This window comes from Ranitomeya imitator, chromosome 2 (assembly GCF_032444005.1).
Source record: "Ranitomeya imitator isolate aRanImi1 chromosome 2, aRanImi1.pri, whole genome shotgun sequence".
In the NCBI taxonomy this organism is placed as follows: domain Eukaryota; kingdom Metazoa; phylum Chordata; class Amphibia; order Anura; family Dendrobatidae; genus Ranitomeya; species Ranitomeya imitator.
This window is the reverse complement of record NC_091283.1, coordinates 649,920,386-649,935,587: the sequence shown is the minus strand read 5'-3', so window position 1 is coordinate 649,935,587 and position 15,202 is coordinate 649,920,386. Positions and strand designations below refer to the sequence as shown.

General features: G+C 44.3%; 1 protein-coding gene across 4 annotated transcripts in view; it reads right to left on the bottom strand.

The window, feature by feature from the left end:
* LOC138667089 (oocyte zinc finger protein XlCOF7.1-like) overlaps nucleotides 1–15,202 on the bottom strand; it is a 51,998-nt gene that overhangs the window by 19,632 nt on the left and 17,164 nt on the right. For all 4 annotated transcript variants that reach the window (XM_069755385.1, XM_069755388.1, XM_069755386.1 and 1 more), the window contains 2 exons: nucleotides 15,006–15,194; nucleotides 14,811–14,928 (listed from right to left, as the gene is read on the bottom strand). In XM_069755385.1, the coding sequence (XP_069611486.1) occupies nucleotides 14,811–14,928; nucleotides 15,006–15,194 (307 nt within the window). The remainder of the gene's footprint in view (nucleotides 1–14,810; nucleotides 14,929–15,005; nucleotides 15,195–15,202) is intronic.

Here is a 15,202-nt window from a genome sequence, read left to right as displayed (position 1 = left end):
CAACATTTTTTTTTGTTAGGGAGTTATAAGGGTTAAAAGTTGACCAGCAATTTCTCATTTTTACAACACCTTTTTTTTTTTTTTTAGGGACCACATCACATTTGAAGTCATTTTGAGGGGTCTATATGATAGAAAATAACGAAGTGTGACACCATTCTAAAAACTACACCACTCAAGGTTCTCAAAACCACATTCAAGAAGTTTATTAACCCTTTACGTGCTTCACAGAAACTGAAACAATGTGGAAGGAAAAAATGAACATTTAACTTTTTTTTGCAAATATTTTAATTCAGAACCATTTTTTTTTATTTTCACAAGTGTAAAAACAGAAATGTAACCATAAATTTTGTTATGCAATTTCTCCTGAATACGCCAATACCCCATATGTGGGGGTAAACCACCGTTTGGGCGCACAGCAGAACTTGGAAGTGAAGGAGCACCATTTGACTTTTTCAATGCAGAATTGGCTGGAATTGAGATCGGACGCCATGTCGCGTTTAGAGAGCCCCTGATGTGCCTAAACAGTGGAAACCCCCACAAGTGACACCATTTTGTAAACTAGACCCCTTAAGGAACTTATCTAGATGTGTGGTGAGCACTTTGAACCCCCAAGAGCTTCACAGAAGTTTATAACGTTGAGCCGTGAAAATAAATCGCATTTTTTCTACAAAAATGATCTTTTTGCCCCCAAATTTTTATTTTCACAAGGGTAACAGGAGAAATTAGACCACAAAAGTTGTAGTGCAGTTTCTCTTGAGTACGTCGATACCCAATATGTGGGGGTAAACCACTGTTAGGGCGCACCGCAGAGCTTGGAAGAGAAGGAGTGCCGTTTTACTTTTTCAATGTAGAATTGTCTGGAATTGAGATCGGACGCCATGTTGCGTTTGGAGAGCCCCTGATGTGCCTAAACAGTGGAAACCCCCCACAAGTGACACCATTTTGGAAACTAGACCCCCCATGGAACTTATCTAGATGTGTGGTGAGAACTTTGAATGCCCAAGTGCTTCACAGAAGTTTAGAATGCAGAGTCGTGAAAATAAAAAATATTTTTTTTTCCACAAAAAAGATTTTTTAGCCCCCAAGTTTTTATTTTCACAAGGGTAACAAGAGAAATCGGACCCCAAAAGTTGTTGTCCAATTTGTCCTGAGTATGCTGGTACCCCATAGGTGGGAGTAAACCACTGTTTGGGCGCACGGCAGAGCTCGGAAGGAAGGAGCGCCGTTTTGGAATGCAGACTTTGATAGAATGGTCTGCGGGCATTATGTTGCGTTTGCAGAGCCCCTGATGTACCTAAACAGTAGTAACCCCCCACAAGTGACCCCGTTTTGGAAACTAGACCCCCCAAGGAACTTATATAGATGTGTGGTGAGAACTTTGAATGCCCAAGTGCTTCACAGAAGTTTAGAATGCAGAGTCGTGAAAATAAAAAAATATTTTTTTTTCCCACAAAAAAGATTTTGTAGCTTTTCACAAGGGTAACAGGAGAAATTGGACCCAAAAAGTTGTTGTCCAATTTATCCCGAGTACGCTGATGCCCCATATGTGGGGGTAACTCACTGTTTGGGCGCACGGCAGAGCTCAGAAGGGAGGGAGCACCATTTGACTTTTTGAGCGCAAAATTGGCTGTCGTGTTTGGAGACCCCCTGATGTACCTAAACAGTGGAAACCCCCCAATTCTAACTAGAACCCTAACCCCAACACACCCCTAACCCTAATCCCAACCCGATCCATAATCCTAATCACTAACCCTAACGATAATCACAACCCTTACCCCAAAACAACCCTAATGTCAACCCTAACCATAACCCTAATCAAAAACCTAAATCCAACACACCCCTAATCCTAATCTCAACCCTAACCTCAAACCTAACCCTAATCCCAATACACCCCTAATCACAACCCTAAACTTAACCCTAATCCCAAACCTATCCCTAATCCCAAGCGTAACCCTAATACCAACCCTAATCCAAACCCTAACCCTAACTTTAGCCCCAACCCTAGCCCTAACTTTAGCCCCAACACTAACCCTAAGGCTACTTTCACACTTGCGTCGTTTGGCATCCGTCGCAATCCATCGTTTTGGACAAAAAACGGATCCTGCAAATGTGCCCGCAGGATGCGTTTTTTGCCCATAGACTTGTATTGCCGACGGACCGCGACGGATGGCCACACGTCGCGTCTGTCGTGCACTGGATCAGTTTTGGCGGACCATCGGCATAAAAAACGTTCAATGTAACTTTTTTTGTACGTCGCGTCCGCCATTTCTGACCGCGCATGCGTGGCCGTAACTCCGCCCCCTCCTCCCCAGGACATAGATTGGGCAGCGGATGCGTTGAAAAACTTCATCCGCTGCCCACGTTGTGCACAATTTTCACAACGTGCGTCGGTATGTCGGGCCGACGCATTGCGACGGCCCCGTACCGACATAAGTGTGAAAGAAGCCTAACCCTAAATTAAGCCACAACCCTAACCCTAAATTTAGCCCCAACCCTAACCCTGAATTTAGCCCCAACCCTAACCCTAAATTTAGCCCGAACCCTAACCCTAGCCCTAGCCCCAACTGCTCTTCTCCTGCCATGCACTGCGCATGCGCCCGCCATTTTCTTTTCCCCGGCAGCCAGGAGGAGCAGCAGGAGGACCCAGGGACACCGGTGAGTATGATAGGGTCCCCGAATCCCCCTATTTCTCTGTCCTCTGATGTGCGATCACATCAGAGGACAGAGAATTACACTTTTTTTTTGCGGTCGCCGGTAAACAGTTAATTACCGGCGATAGCAAAACAGGGGTCAGTAAAACCGATCCCGATCATGTTCTTTGGGGTCTCGGCTACCCCCGGCAGCCGAGACCCCAAAGATTCTCCCGGTGCCGGCCGGCGGGCGCACTGCGCATGCGCCCGCCATTTTGAAGATGGCGGCGCCCTTCGGGAGCCACGGGGGAGATAGGTAAGTATTGGGGGGCTACCTGGGACCCCATTTCTCTGTCCTCTGATGTGCGATCACATCGGAGGACAGAGAAATTAAAAAGAAATCGCGTTTTGGTTTTTTTTGTGATCGCCGGTAAACGGTTAATTACCAGCGATCGCAAATGCGGGGTCGGTAAAAAAAAACCCGAATCATGTTCTCTGGGGTCTCGGCTACCCCCGGCAGCCGAGACCCCGGAGAAAATCCGACTCTGGGGGGCGCTATTTACTTTTTCCACAGCGCCGTTAATTAACGGCGCTGTGGTTTAAGTACCCTTAGCGGCCGCCGTTAAAAGGCGTATCGGCGGTCGTTAAGGAGTTAAATAAAAAAGTACCTAGACATGTTTGGTGTCTGTGAACTTGTAATGATCTGGAGAATCATAAAGGCGGGTCAGTTTTAGCATTTAGTGAACATGGTTAAAAAAAAAATCCAAACAACAATTGTGGAATTGCACTTTTTTTTGCAATTTCACCGAATTTAGATTTTTTCCCGTTTCCAGCACACTATATGTAAAATCAATGGTGCCATTCAAAAGCACAACTCGTCCCGCAAAAAAACAAGCCCTGACATGGCCATATTGATGGAAAACTATATAAAAAAAAAAGTTATTGCCGTGGGAAGAAGGGGAGCAAAAAAATGGAAACGGAAATATCCCTGGTCCTTAAGGGATTAAAATTACTGTTGGGACAAGGCACCCTTCATATACGAGACCTTGAGCAGTTTGCAAAAGAAGAGTGGTCCAAAATTCCAATAGTGAGGTGTAAGAAGATGGTTATAGGAAACGACTGATTGCAGTTATTCATTCCAAAGCGTGTGTAGCCAAATATTAAGTTGAGGGTGCCAACAATTTTGTAAAATTTGTCTTTTCTTCCTCTCTTTTTTTGTGCTGTTCCAATACACACAAAGGAAATAAACACGTGAATAGCAAAGTATGTGTAATTGTAATCATTTTCTGGGATAATTTCAAGGGTGCCAAACATTTGGCCATGTCTGTATATGTATAAATACATGTATGGCCACTACAGAGGACTGGCACATGACTTATTCCATCCAAAGACCATACTAAGGCCAGGGGCTCTCATTACGAGTGGAAGAAAGGCGATTCCAGCAGCTATATAGGAAAGGGGTCTTTACAGTTAGAGCAGTCAGACTGTGGAATGCCAACCCCAAGAGGTAGTAATGGCCGACAATATAACAGCTTTTTTTTTTTTTATAAATTCTTTATTTAACATAAAGGTCAGAGACGTTACATGCAAGTAATGTTAAGGCAAGTAAATAAATTTTAACTGCTATAACAATGGCTATAAGCGACTCCGGACCACAAACTTTGGGGAATGGTAGGAGAGGAAAGGGAAAGGAAGGGGAGGGGGAGGGGAGGAGGGGTCGGGGGGGGGGGGGGTTGACCTGCGGAGTAGAGGTTAGAGGAGGGGAAATGGGGAAAAGGGGAGGGGAAACAGTGAACATAACAGTTTCAGTACACATGGTTATAGCACTCATAAAGCAAACAGTATGGTAGCATGAATTCTCGGTATTAAGAAAACATAAGTTGCAATGTTAAGGAGCAACGGAACGAAAATTTCTCCAAGGAAGCCAGTTCAGGACAAAGCGATCATGGGCATGCGTCTCCCAGCTCGATAGTTCCTCCATTCTATAAATGTGGTCAATTTTCTTGAACCATTCACCTAGTGTTGGAGGGGATACACTCTTCCAGTGGGTGGTTATTAAGTGTTTTGCGGCACTGAGCATCAAGGATAGAAGGCCGTGCCTAGTGGGTTTAAAATTGTTTGTCGGGCACGAGAGGACGGCCTCAACCGCCAGTAGGTCAGTTTTAATTAATTTTAACTTTTTAAGTGTCGAATTTACCTCCCCCCAGAAATCCCTGATCCCTCCGCACTCCCAGAATATGTGTGCATGGTTCCCCTGGGCGACCTGACAATGCCAGCACAAGTCAGAGTCCGCTAGGCCTAAATGTTGGAGTTTGACCGGCGTCAAATGCCATCTGGTTAATATTTTATATGCATTTTCCTGCAGCAGGATGCATCGAGAAAACCCCCTGGCAGACTTCAACATCTTTGAGATCTGGTCATCTGAGAAGTTAAAGTTAAGTTCAGATTCCCAGGAATAAACAAATGATGGTTTAAAGGGTTGAGAGGGAGTAACAAGTTGGTGGTACGAGCGAGATATAGTTTTATATCTAGTTGTACCCGTTTTGAGCATAAGGTCCAACCATGACCAATTTGACTTCTGTGGGAACCTCACTCTAAATTCCGTAAGAATACGCTTAGTGTGAAGTTCCTGCAAGAAATTTTTTGGAGACTCCGTGGCGTTGCCAGGCCAAATACTGTTCTTAAAAATTTTCCCTTCATAGAGGCTAGAGAGGGAATCCCTAGGGAGCTTTGACCATAAAATTATATGAGTCTTTGAAATCAGGATCAACTAGATATGGAATGACTGCAATAGGGGTCAAGGATGATGGGAGTGAATCCGGTGGAAGATCATTTAAAACTGACCGCTTAACATGGAGGGTAGCTAAAGTTATGTCATCCAAACCCAATGAAGCCGTTGGTTTCGAGCGTGACCATAAGAGTGGTATTCCCCCACTATCCAGGAAAGCCACATCCAGCATGTCCAGCGTACCCCTCTCAATACCAATTACTATTCTCAGCCATCTACTTAGATGTATCGCTTTATAATATGTATAGGGGTCAGGTAATCCTAAACCTCCATAAGAAGTGGGACATGTTAACAATTTAAAGGGTAGCCTAGCTGGCTTATTTCTCCATACAAATTTAATTATTAAGGACCTTATATTTTTAAAGAATGTAAGGGGAAGAAGTATGGGCACCATACTCATAGAATACAATAGGATAGGCATAAGGTAAGCTTTAAATACGTTGATACGTCCTATCCATGATAAAGTGGGAAGATTATATGATTTCATTAGTGCTTCTAGTTTTTTTATTAGAGGGGAAAAATTAGATCTAAATAAGTCCATAGGGTCCCTAGTGATCCAGATACCCAAGTACTTTATAGAGGATGTGGACCAGGAGAAGGGGGTTAGTTTTCGTAGAGTGGCAAGTTGGGGGGCCGATAGGGTGATATTAAGGGCTTCCGATTTGGTATTATTAATTTTGAAATTAGAAAGTTTGCCGAAGTGATTAAGTGTATTAAGTATAATAGGGAATGCCTCGAGAGGATTAGAAACCAGGAAGAGTAGGTCATCCGCAAATGCCAATGTTTTTATCTCCAATCTACCTATCTGCAATCCCTGAATCTGAATTTCCTGTCTAATTCTCTGTATGAGAGTTTCGATAACTAATACAAACAGAGAAGGGGACAGGGGGCATCCCTGCCTGGTGCCGTTGTTAATATTAAAGACATCGGATAAAACCCCATTCACCCGGACTCTGGCAGTGGGAAAGGAGTACAGGGAGAAGACCGCTGCAATAAACTGAGGGGGGAAGCCAAACTTATGTAGGGTCCTCTCCATGTATCTCCAGCTCACCCTATCAAATGCCTTCTCGGCATCGGTAGACAGTAGAGTAAGCGGCAAATTCCGCCTTCTAGCGTACATAATAGATTGAAGAGCTTTAGCCGAATTGTCCCTGCCCTCCCTTCCACGTACAAAACCCGCCTGGTCCGAGTGAATTATTCTGGGGAGTATGTTGCCTAGTCTAGTCGCCAAACGTTTAGCCCGTAATTTCATATCAGCATTGAGAAGAGAAATAGGCCTATAGCTAGAGCAAAGATTGGGATCCTTACCCTCTTTTGGTAAAACTGTGATAAAAGCTTCTAGAGCTTGTTTCGGGGGGGATTGTCCCATCAAAAAAGAAATGAATAATGTAACTATATGGGGTAGCAGGGGTTTTATTAATTTCTTATAGTAGGTGATGGGAAGGCCATCAGGACCTGGAGCCTTCCCATTGGGGATACTGGATAGAATCTCCAATACCTCTTCAGGGGTAATTGGGGCTGTTAAGCAAGAGATGTCGTCTACTGACAGTGAGGGGAGTCTCAGAGAGGAAAGGAATGTATCTATTTTTTCCAAGGCTGCCCCGGGCTCACCCATGTCCTCTGTAACCTCCAGATTATAAAGTTTCTCGTAAAAGTGTTTGAATTCTTTAGCAATGTCTTTAGTCTCAGAAATAATTGGACCATTCGCACCCCTCAACTGCGTGATAAAAGTACGTCCGTTACGTTTTCTCAGAAGAGAAGTCATGAGTATGCTCCCTCTATTTCCATGAAGGTAAAACTTCTGTTGGCTTCTCATGTATATCTTAGCGGAATGTATGTTCAGAAGATCTTTTAAGGATCTTCTGAGTGAGATGAGTTCAGTCTGAGCTTTATTTGTCTGAGAGCGTTTATGCATCTTTTCCACAGAGTTGATCTGGTGCAGAATGGCCAATACCTCTTTGGACCGTTCTTTTTTTAGATATGAGCCTAAGGCTATGAACTCCCCTCTCAGGACCGCTTTGTGTGTCTCCCAAACCAAAGGCATGGGAGAGCCCGGAAGACAGTTTTCCTTAAAAAAGAGGTTGATGGAAGTAGAGAATCTAGTCACATAGGAGCTAGTACCAAGAAGGGTCTCATTTAGTGTCCAGGTAAAAGAAGTAAGAGGAAGTGACTTAATGTTCATCTCTAGGAAAATCGGGGCATGATCCGAGAGGGAAATGACATCTATTTTTGCAGATTTCACTAGTTGAAGGTGGCAAGATTGGGTTAAGAGATAGTCTAGTCTGTGATAAATATTATGAGGTGAGGAGAAGAAAGTGAAGTCTTTGGTTGTTGGGTATAATGTTCTCCATGGGTCAATTAGATTTAAAGATTGTAGATTGATATGTAATTTTCTTAGTGCTTTTTGTGGTATAGAAGATTTCCCTGATGAAGAATCTATTGCTCGGTTAAAAGTGACATTGAAATCCCCTCCTAATATTATAATCCCTTCTTTAAATAGTCTAAGGGTATTTAATACCTGGCATAGCCAACTAATTTGGTTTTGGTTTGGGGAATAAATGTTACAGAATGTAACCTTCGTGTTGGCTAATAGCCCTTTTAACATTATGTATCTCCCATCAGCATCTGAGAGGGTATCTTTTAAGACAAAAGGGACATTTCTTTTAAAGGCTATACTGACTCCTCTCGAGGCTGTGGTGCCAGTGCTATGATACCATGTAGGGAATTGTGTTCTTGACATATCCGGGGTTCTATCTTTTTTGAAATGGGTTTCCTGCAAAAATGCAATACTAGAGTTTTTAGATTTCAGGAATCTCAGCAATTGCCCTCTTTTCCTTGGTGAGCTCATGCCCTTCACATTATATGACGCCACTACCACAGTGGCTGATTCCGAGGCGCTACCAGACATGGGTTATGAATGAAATTAGAGTAACATCTGTGTACATGTACTGAACAAACATAACTAAAAATGCAATAAGAACATTTTTGAGAAAAAAGTTTAACACAAAACAAAGAGAAATCCCGTCTGTGGCAGAGGCTGGGGCCACAAACATCCTCCCAAACAGACAGGACAGTCCATTGCAGGCGCACAAGTGGTAAACAAGATATAATCATTTGCTACCAATAACATTTGTAATAAAGGCAACGTGAAAGAAAGAAAAATTCCGTTGACCTAACGAGTTTTAAGCAATACCCGAACCAGTCAAACCGAAGAGATCAGGTTGATCTGTCTATCAAAGGCAAGGAGTAGCATCACCTAAGTGACTCAAGGGGGTGGTTTCTTTTTAGTTCCAGACTTGCCTCGTCTCGGAGAAGCAGACCTTTTGGCTGGGGACCATTCGCCATGATCCGGCAAAGGGTTAAGATCCGGGGGGACATTGAGTGTCATGTCCAAAGGCAGCCAAGAAGGGACATCTACTGCATCAATGTCAAACGTGGACCAAACTTTAGCGAGGTCATCTGGGTGACGAATTATGGCTTGTTTTCCTCCACCATGTACGGCAAGACCAAAAGGAAATAACCATTTATATATAATTTTATTTGCCCGTAGCGTGTCAAGGAGAGGTTTCAAGACCCTGCGTTTGGCGAGAGTCGAAGGAGCTAGGTCCTGGTATAGCTGGATTGATGAACCCTCGTAGGTTAAGTTTTTATTATCTCTGGAGGCATTTAGAATTGCAGAGGTATCCAAGTAACTTAGGAGACCACATATCACATCCCTTGGGGGATCCGTGGGTTTAGGTTTGGGCCTGAGCGAGCGGTGAATCCTCTCGATGACCATCTGATCACATCGGTCCTGAGGCAGTAGTGAAGCAAATATTTCTCTAGTTGATTTTTCGAGTATTTCATTGGAGACGCTTTCGGGAATCCCCTTGATTCTTATGTTTTTTCGGCGACTCCGATTTTCTTGATCCTCTATAGCTAGGGATGCCATGTTTAGTTGGGATTTGTGAAAGTCCAGGTGGTCCTTTATTTTGTTAGAGTGGCTTATAAGAGAAGACTGAGTGGTTTCTAGGGATTCGACCCTATTGCCTATATGTTGTATATCTTCTCGTAGGCCAGAGACCTCAGCAATCAGTGGTTTCATTGCTTGGATTAATGCCTTTTTGAGGAAAGATTTTGAGATTCCTCCAGATTCTATTTGAGTGGTGTCACTTCCCGAGGCCTCATCGCTAGAATCTAAATCATCGGCATGATTGTCTGATTTGGTGTTGAGGCGAGAGGTCTTGTGAGCTGATCGGGCCAGCGAAGTCTTGTGTTTTAGGAATTTCTCCATATCACCTTGTTTGTCTTGTGTTGTGGCAGGTAGAGAAGTTTTGCAGCGCTCTTTATGAGTTTTGACCATTCTAGCCAACTATAGCGCTTGCTTAGGAGATCACCACCCGTGCGCCAGAATTACTTTTAGATCAGCATATCTGAGAATGTAGTTGAGATAAGAAGAACATTGTCGTAGTTTTAGTAAAGAAAAAGATTGTCATCAGGCTGACTATGTTGTTCAATTAGGAAGAGAAATATATTAAAAGTTTTTTATGTCACCACCAGGTGGCGTAGCAGAACCACTGAATCTCTATATTATTGCAGATTGACATAGGCAGCCCACTTAGAGGAAGTTTTCCTCTCTATAAATGTGTGGCAGATTGAGCAGCAAGTGTCACCCTCGGTACTTAATAAAAAAGGAATAAAAGGAAAAAAGAAAAACTAAATAAAATAAAATAATAATGTGTTTCCAGAAGGCTTAGGTGAAGGGGCCCCAGTCCAAGAACCAAATTGGTGACCAGGCTTGTACAGGCGCTCAGTATTGGCCGCAAGTGTGTTTCTGCAGACACAGTTCAAGAGGGAACATTTACAGCACCAGGGGGGTTGGAGGAGTCTTATATGAGAGGCACAAAGAAGGGAGTCAAATGGGACAATTTGCCTCCTTAGCGCCCAAACCTGTCCCAAGACAGCGCCTCTGATAATAAATTGTTCTAATTGTGTCTCCTCTTCATACAATTCCCTTCTGACTGTTTTGTGGAATAGCCTCTTTTCCCCTCTATTCTCCTCTGTTTTCCCCTGGCACAGCTAGGGACCACCTCTCAGCCCCAGATAGCAGGTGTAATGGCCTGCGGACCTTCAGCCCGCATTTCTTTATTTCTCCTCAAGGGAGAGGAAGTGGGAGGCAGGGGACGACTGCAGCCGCACACCAGCCCCGTGGAGCGGTCGGTAGGCAGGGCGCACTTCAGGAGATCAGACACTCACCGCCAGGCGATCTCAGTCCAGGGGAGCGGCGGTCACCGCGAGCGTCCTCCTCTCGCCGTCCCCGTCAGCCAGAGGGAGCCCCTTTCACCGCCGGCCGCCGCAGCGATGGACCGCACGGCAGGAGGCAGGAACGGACACCGCCTCAGGGGGCCACTCTGGAGCAGGACCGGACGGGTGAGTAGTGATGGCTCCTCGCCTGTCTCGCGCTCACCGCCAGATTGGTAGGCCAGCGGCGGGAAACTCCTCAGAATATGGCGGGCGGGAGGCACTTCAATGCGGCCGCGGCCACCAGTCACCAGACCGCGGTCCCTCAGCTAAGGAGCGTCGGGGTTGCTGGACGCTTCACGGGGGGGAAAGATAACCCGACCCCCGGCTTATAGCCGCCTCACTCCAGGGGGAAGATGCACCAAGTTTAGTGCGTCCACCAGGGGTCGGGAGGGAGTACCTCACACAGGCTTCAGGCCTGCCCGCAGGCCACCGATCTTCGCAGCTGGCACCGTTTGTATAAATGGCTAATCCAGCCAAAAGCGGGGTCTCTGATCTTTAGGGAGATGAATATCCCTCTGCAGAGACGTGGATGTGCTTTGTGGAGCCAGGAATTTAGTGGATAGAGGCAGCCATTTGAGGAGCACCAGGGACCCAATATAACAGCTTTTATACAAGGGCTGGATGATTTCCTCAGCACACATAACATTGCGGGTTATAGATAATTCAGTGTCAAAATGTATGATTATACATTTTGTCACTAATTTAACTATAGCCCCCAATGTTATGTGTATGGACGAAATCATCCAGCCCTTTGTTAAAAGCTGTTATATTGTCTGCCATTGCTACCTCTTGGGGTCGGCTTGCCACAGTCTGACTGCTCTAACTGTAAAGAACACTTTCCTATTTAACTGCCAGAGTCACCTTTCTTCCACCAGTAATGAGTGCCCCATGGTCCTTAGAATTGAAATTGGAAAACCCCTTTAAGCCAGAATTTCTTCTGTATCTAGCCCAATACATTTCCCCCAATTCACAGAATACATTTTTATATGCTTTGATCAAATAATAGGTGTATATGGGTGACTCTAAAAATGCTGTATCCCTTAAAGTGACGGTCACTGAATTTTACACACAAAAGTACATACATCATTAAATAGATTTCTTAGACCCGATAAAATCCACATCAGAATGACTATAAACTTGAAATTAAAATGAGCATTTATTGATTCCAGCTGGATGACTGTGCAAGCTCTTGACAGTGAAACTTTCAAAAGAGATTATGCAGCCAGTCTGACATTTTCAAAGCAAGCACACCAGCCTCTTCAGGTCTAAAATACGGTACAGGTCAAACATTTGGACATCTCTGTTCATGCAATGGTTTTCCTTGTTCTTATTGGAATGTGCACATTGTAGACTCAGATTGAAAGCAGCAAAAAAAAAAACATGAAGGTACACATATGAATAAAAGGGGTAAAGAAATACATCTGAAACAAACTAAAATGTATAAAACCTTAGGTTCCCAAAAGTCCCCCTGTAATTCTGAGGATAAATTTACAAACTTGACATTTTCTCAAGCAGCTTCATCAGATAGTCACCTGGAATGCTCATGAACAGGTATGCTTCGTCAAGAAATCATGTGCGCGATCACCGACCTTCAGAAAGTGTTTGCGACCATGAGGTGTGTTTTGCAGAAGAAGTGATGGTGCACAGTTACATATGGTCCTGAGCCCTATTCCACAGCTGCTCCCAGCCAGAACACAGCAAGAACCACTCAACTAAGCAAAGAACAATAGCATTACGTCAAGACATTAAAGGGAACCTGTCATACCTAAAATCGAAGGTGAGATAAGCCCACCAGCATCAGGGGCTTATCTACAGCATTCTGGAATGCTATAGATAAGCCCCCGATGTAACCGAAAAGATGAGAAAAAGAGGTTATATTATACTCACCTGGGCGGGCGGTCCGATCAGCATCGCGGTCCGGGGCCTCCCATCTTATGATGACGTCCTGTTCTTGTCTTCATGCTGCGGCTCCAGCGTAGGCGTACTTTGTCTGGGAAAGGTCAGAGAGGCCCGACGCCTGCGCACTGCATTACTTTGCTCTGCCCTCAACAGGGCAGACAAAGTACGCCTGTGCAGGAGCCGCAGCGTGAAGACAACAAGAGGACGTTATCGTAAGAAGATGGGAGGCGCTGGACCAGACCGCGACACCCATCTGACAAGACCGCAGTGAGAACGCCCCTGGGTGAGTATAATCTAACCTCTTTTTCTCATCTTTCAGGATACATCGGGGGCTTATCTATAGCATTCCAGAAGAATGCTGTAGATAAGCCCCTGATGCCGGTGGGCTTAGCTCACCTTCGATTTTGGGAGTGACAGGTTCCCTTTAAAGTAATGAACTTTAAGACATGAAAATCAGTCTAGAAAATTGCAAGAACCTTAAAGGTATCTTCAAGTGCAGTAATAAAAACAGAGTATTGCTATGAAAGAAACCACCAAGTATTACCTCTGCTGCAGAGGATAAGTTCATCAGTTAGTAGCTTTAGAAACTGCAAAATGACAGCATCTCGGATAACAGACATCAAGTAGGAAACAATTCAACATCAACTTTCCAGAGTAGACTGCAGGAAGACGGCCTTTATGGTCAATTTGCTGCAAAACAAAACCACTGAGGACCGCAGACAATATTAAGAGACTTGTTTGGACCAAGAAACATAAGGGCTGGACATTGAATCAGTGGAAATCTGTACTGTGCTATGAAAAGTTAACATTTCAGATTTTTGGAAGCAACCACTTCACTTGTGGGGGGTTTCTGCTGTTTTGGTACCTCCAAGGCTTTTCAAATACGACTAGGCGCCTGCAGACTATTCCATCAAAGTTTGCGCTCCAAAATGTGACTCCTTCTTGGAGCTAAGGAGTGCACCCAAACTGTAGCTTTCCACCACATATGGGGCTTCATCATAATCAGGAGAAATCGCACAAGAAATTTGAACTGAGTCCATTTTCTCCTGTTACCTTTGAGAAAATGAAACATTTGGGGCTAAAGCAACATTTTTGTGAGAATTTTTTTTCCCTTTTACATTGCTTTAATTCCTGTGCAGCACCTGAACTTCTTGAATGTGGTTTTGAGCACCTTGAGGGGTGCACTTTAGAATGGTGTCACATATGCCCCTCAAAGTCACTTCAAATGTGATGAGGTCCCAGAAAAAAGTTGGGAATGCCTTCACGACTGTTGTAAAGCCACAGATGATTCCTGAAGCTGCTTTAGAGAATGCCAACTAGTTGTAGGGCTGCAAGAGTACAAGAGGGAAACTTTGAAAAATCTAAAGTTTAACACAAGTGTCTTTACTCGGTTTCCAAGTGTAGTCTATTGTAGTTTTGCTGTCTTAAGTCTGAATCTACAATATGCACATTCCAATAAGAACAAGGAAAACCACTGCATGCACAAGTGCGCCCAAACTTTTCACTGGTGTACCTAGTTAAAAATGTACGCACTTTGCATAGTGAAATTTAGTGACAGATCCACTTTGAAGGGCTTGCGTTCATCTATGTTGTAGGGTTCACAGATAATTACTAATAATTAATAAGCCTCTCACCTGATTTTCACATGTACCAGTTGAAATTTTATGGGAAACATTTTTTAAGTATTTAATTTCATTGCAGCACCAAAGAGGAAATTACTCAAGTTGAAAGAAATGGACCGAAGAAGGCAGTCACTCTTTACTATGGCTCAAAAGATGAGAATACTGCACAGAGGATCCCTCCTCTATTAAAGGGAACCTGTCACCTGAATTTGGCGGGACTGGTTTTGGGTCATATGGGCGGAGTTTTCAGGTGTTTGATTCACCCTTTCCTTACCCGCTGGCTGCATGCTGGCTGCAATATTGGATTGAAGTTCATTCTCTGTCCTCCATAGTACACGCCTGCACAAGGCAAGATTGCTTTGCACAGGCGTGTACTATGGAGGACAGAGAATGAACTTCAATCCAATATTGCAGCCAGCATGCAGCCAGCGGGTAAGGAAAGGGTGAATCAAACACCTGAAAACTCCGCCCATATGACCCAAAACCAGTCCCGCCAAATTCAGGTGACAGAGTCCCTTTAACTCAAATCTCTCTAAACGGGTATCTGAAAATGGACAGTTCTTTTTAAAGATGAAAGTCTCTGCTTACCCGGTGATATAAGAGTCTGGTGGTCCTCCATCCTTACATCCTTGCACAGATCCTTCTTATCTTCTAAATACTCCCACTCCTCCATGGAGAAAGGGACATCCTGACTTCTTATAGACACCTGTCACACACAATCCTACAGTCATCCTTGACATCCCCTCCCTTATTATTAGTGGGTATTGTCTCCGCACTTCTCACCTCGGCAGTCAGCAGCTCTTTGATCTTGTCGGTGAGTTCCAGGATCTTCTGTGCGTTGTTACTGTCGTATGTCAGAGAATTAGGTGGAAGTTTCATTACTGGACTCTGATATTTCCCCCTTTCTTCTAACTCCTGGTCATTATTGCTGGGGGCCACACACCCACTAGAGGACTTGACTACTGTGTACTCCTGTGTGT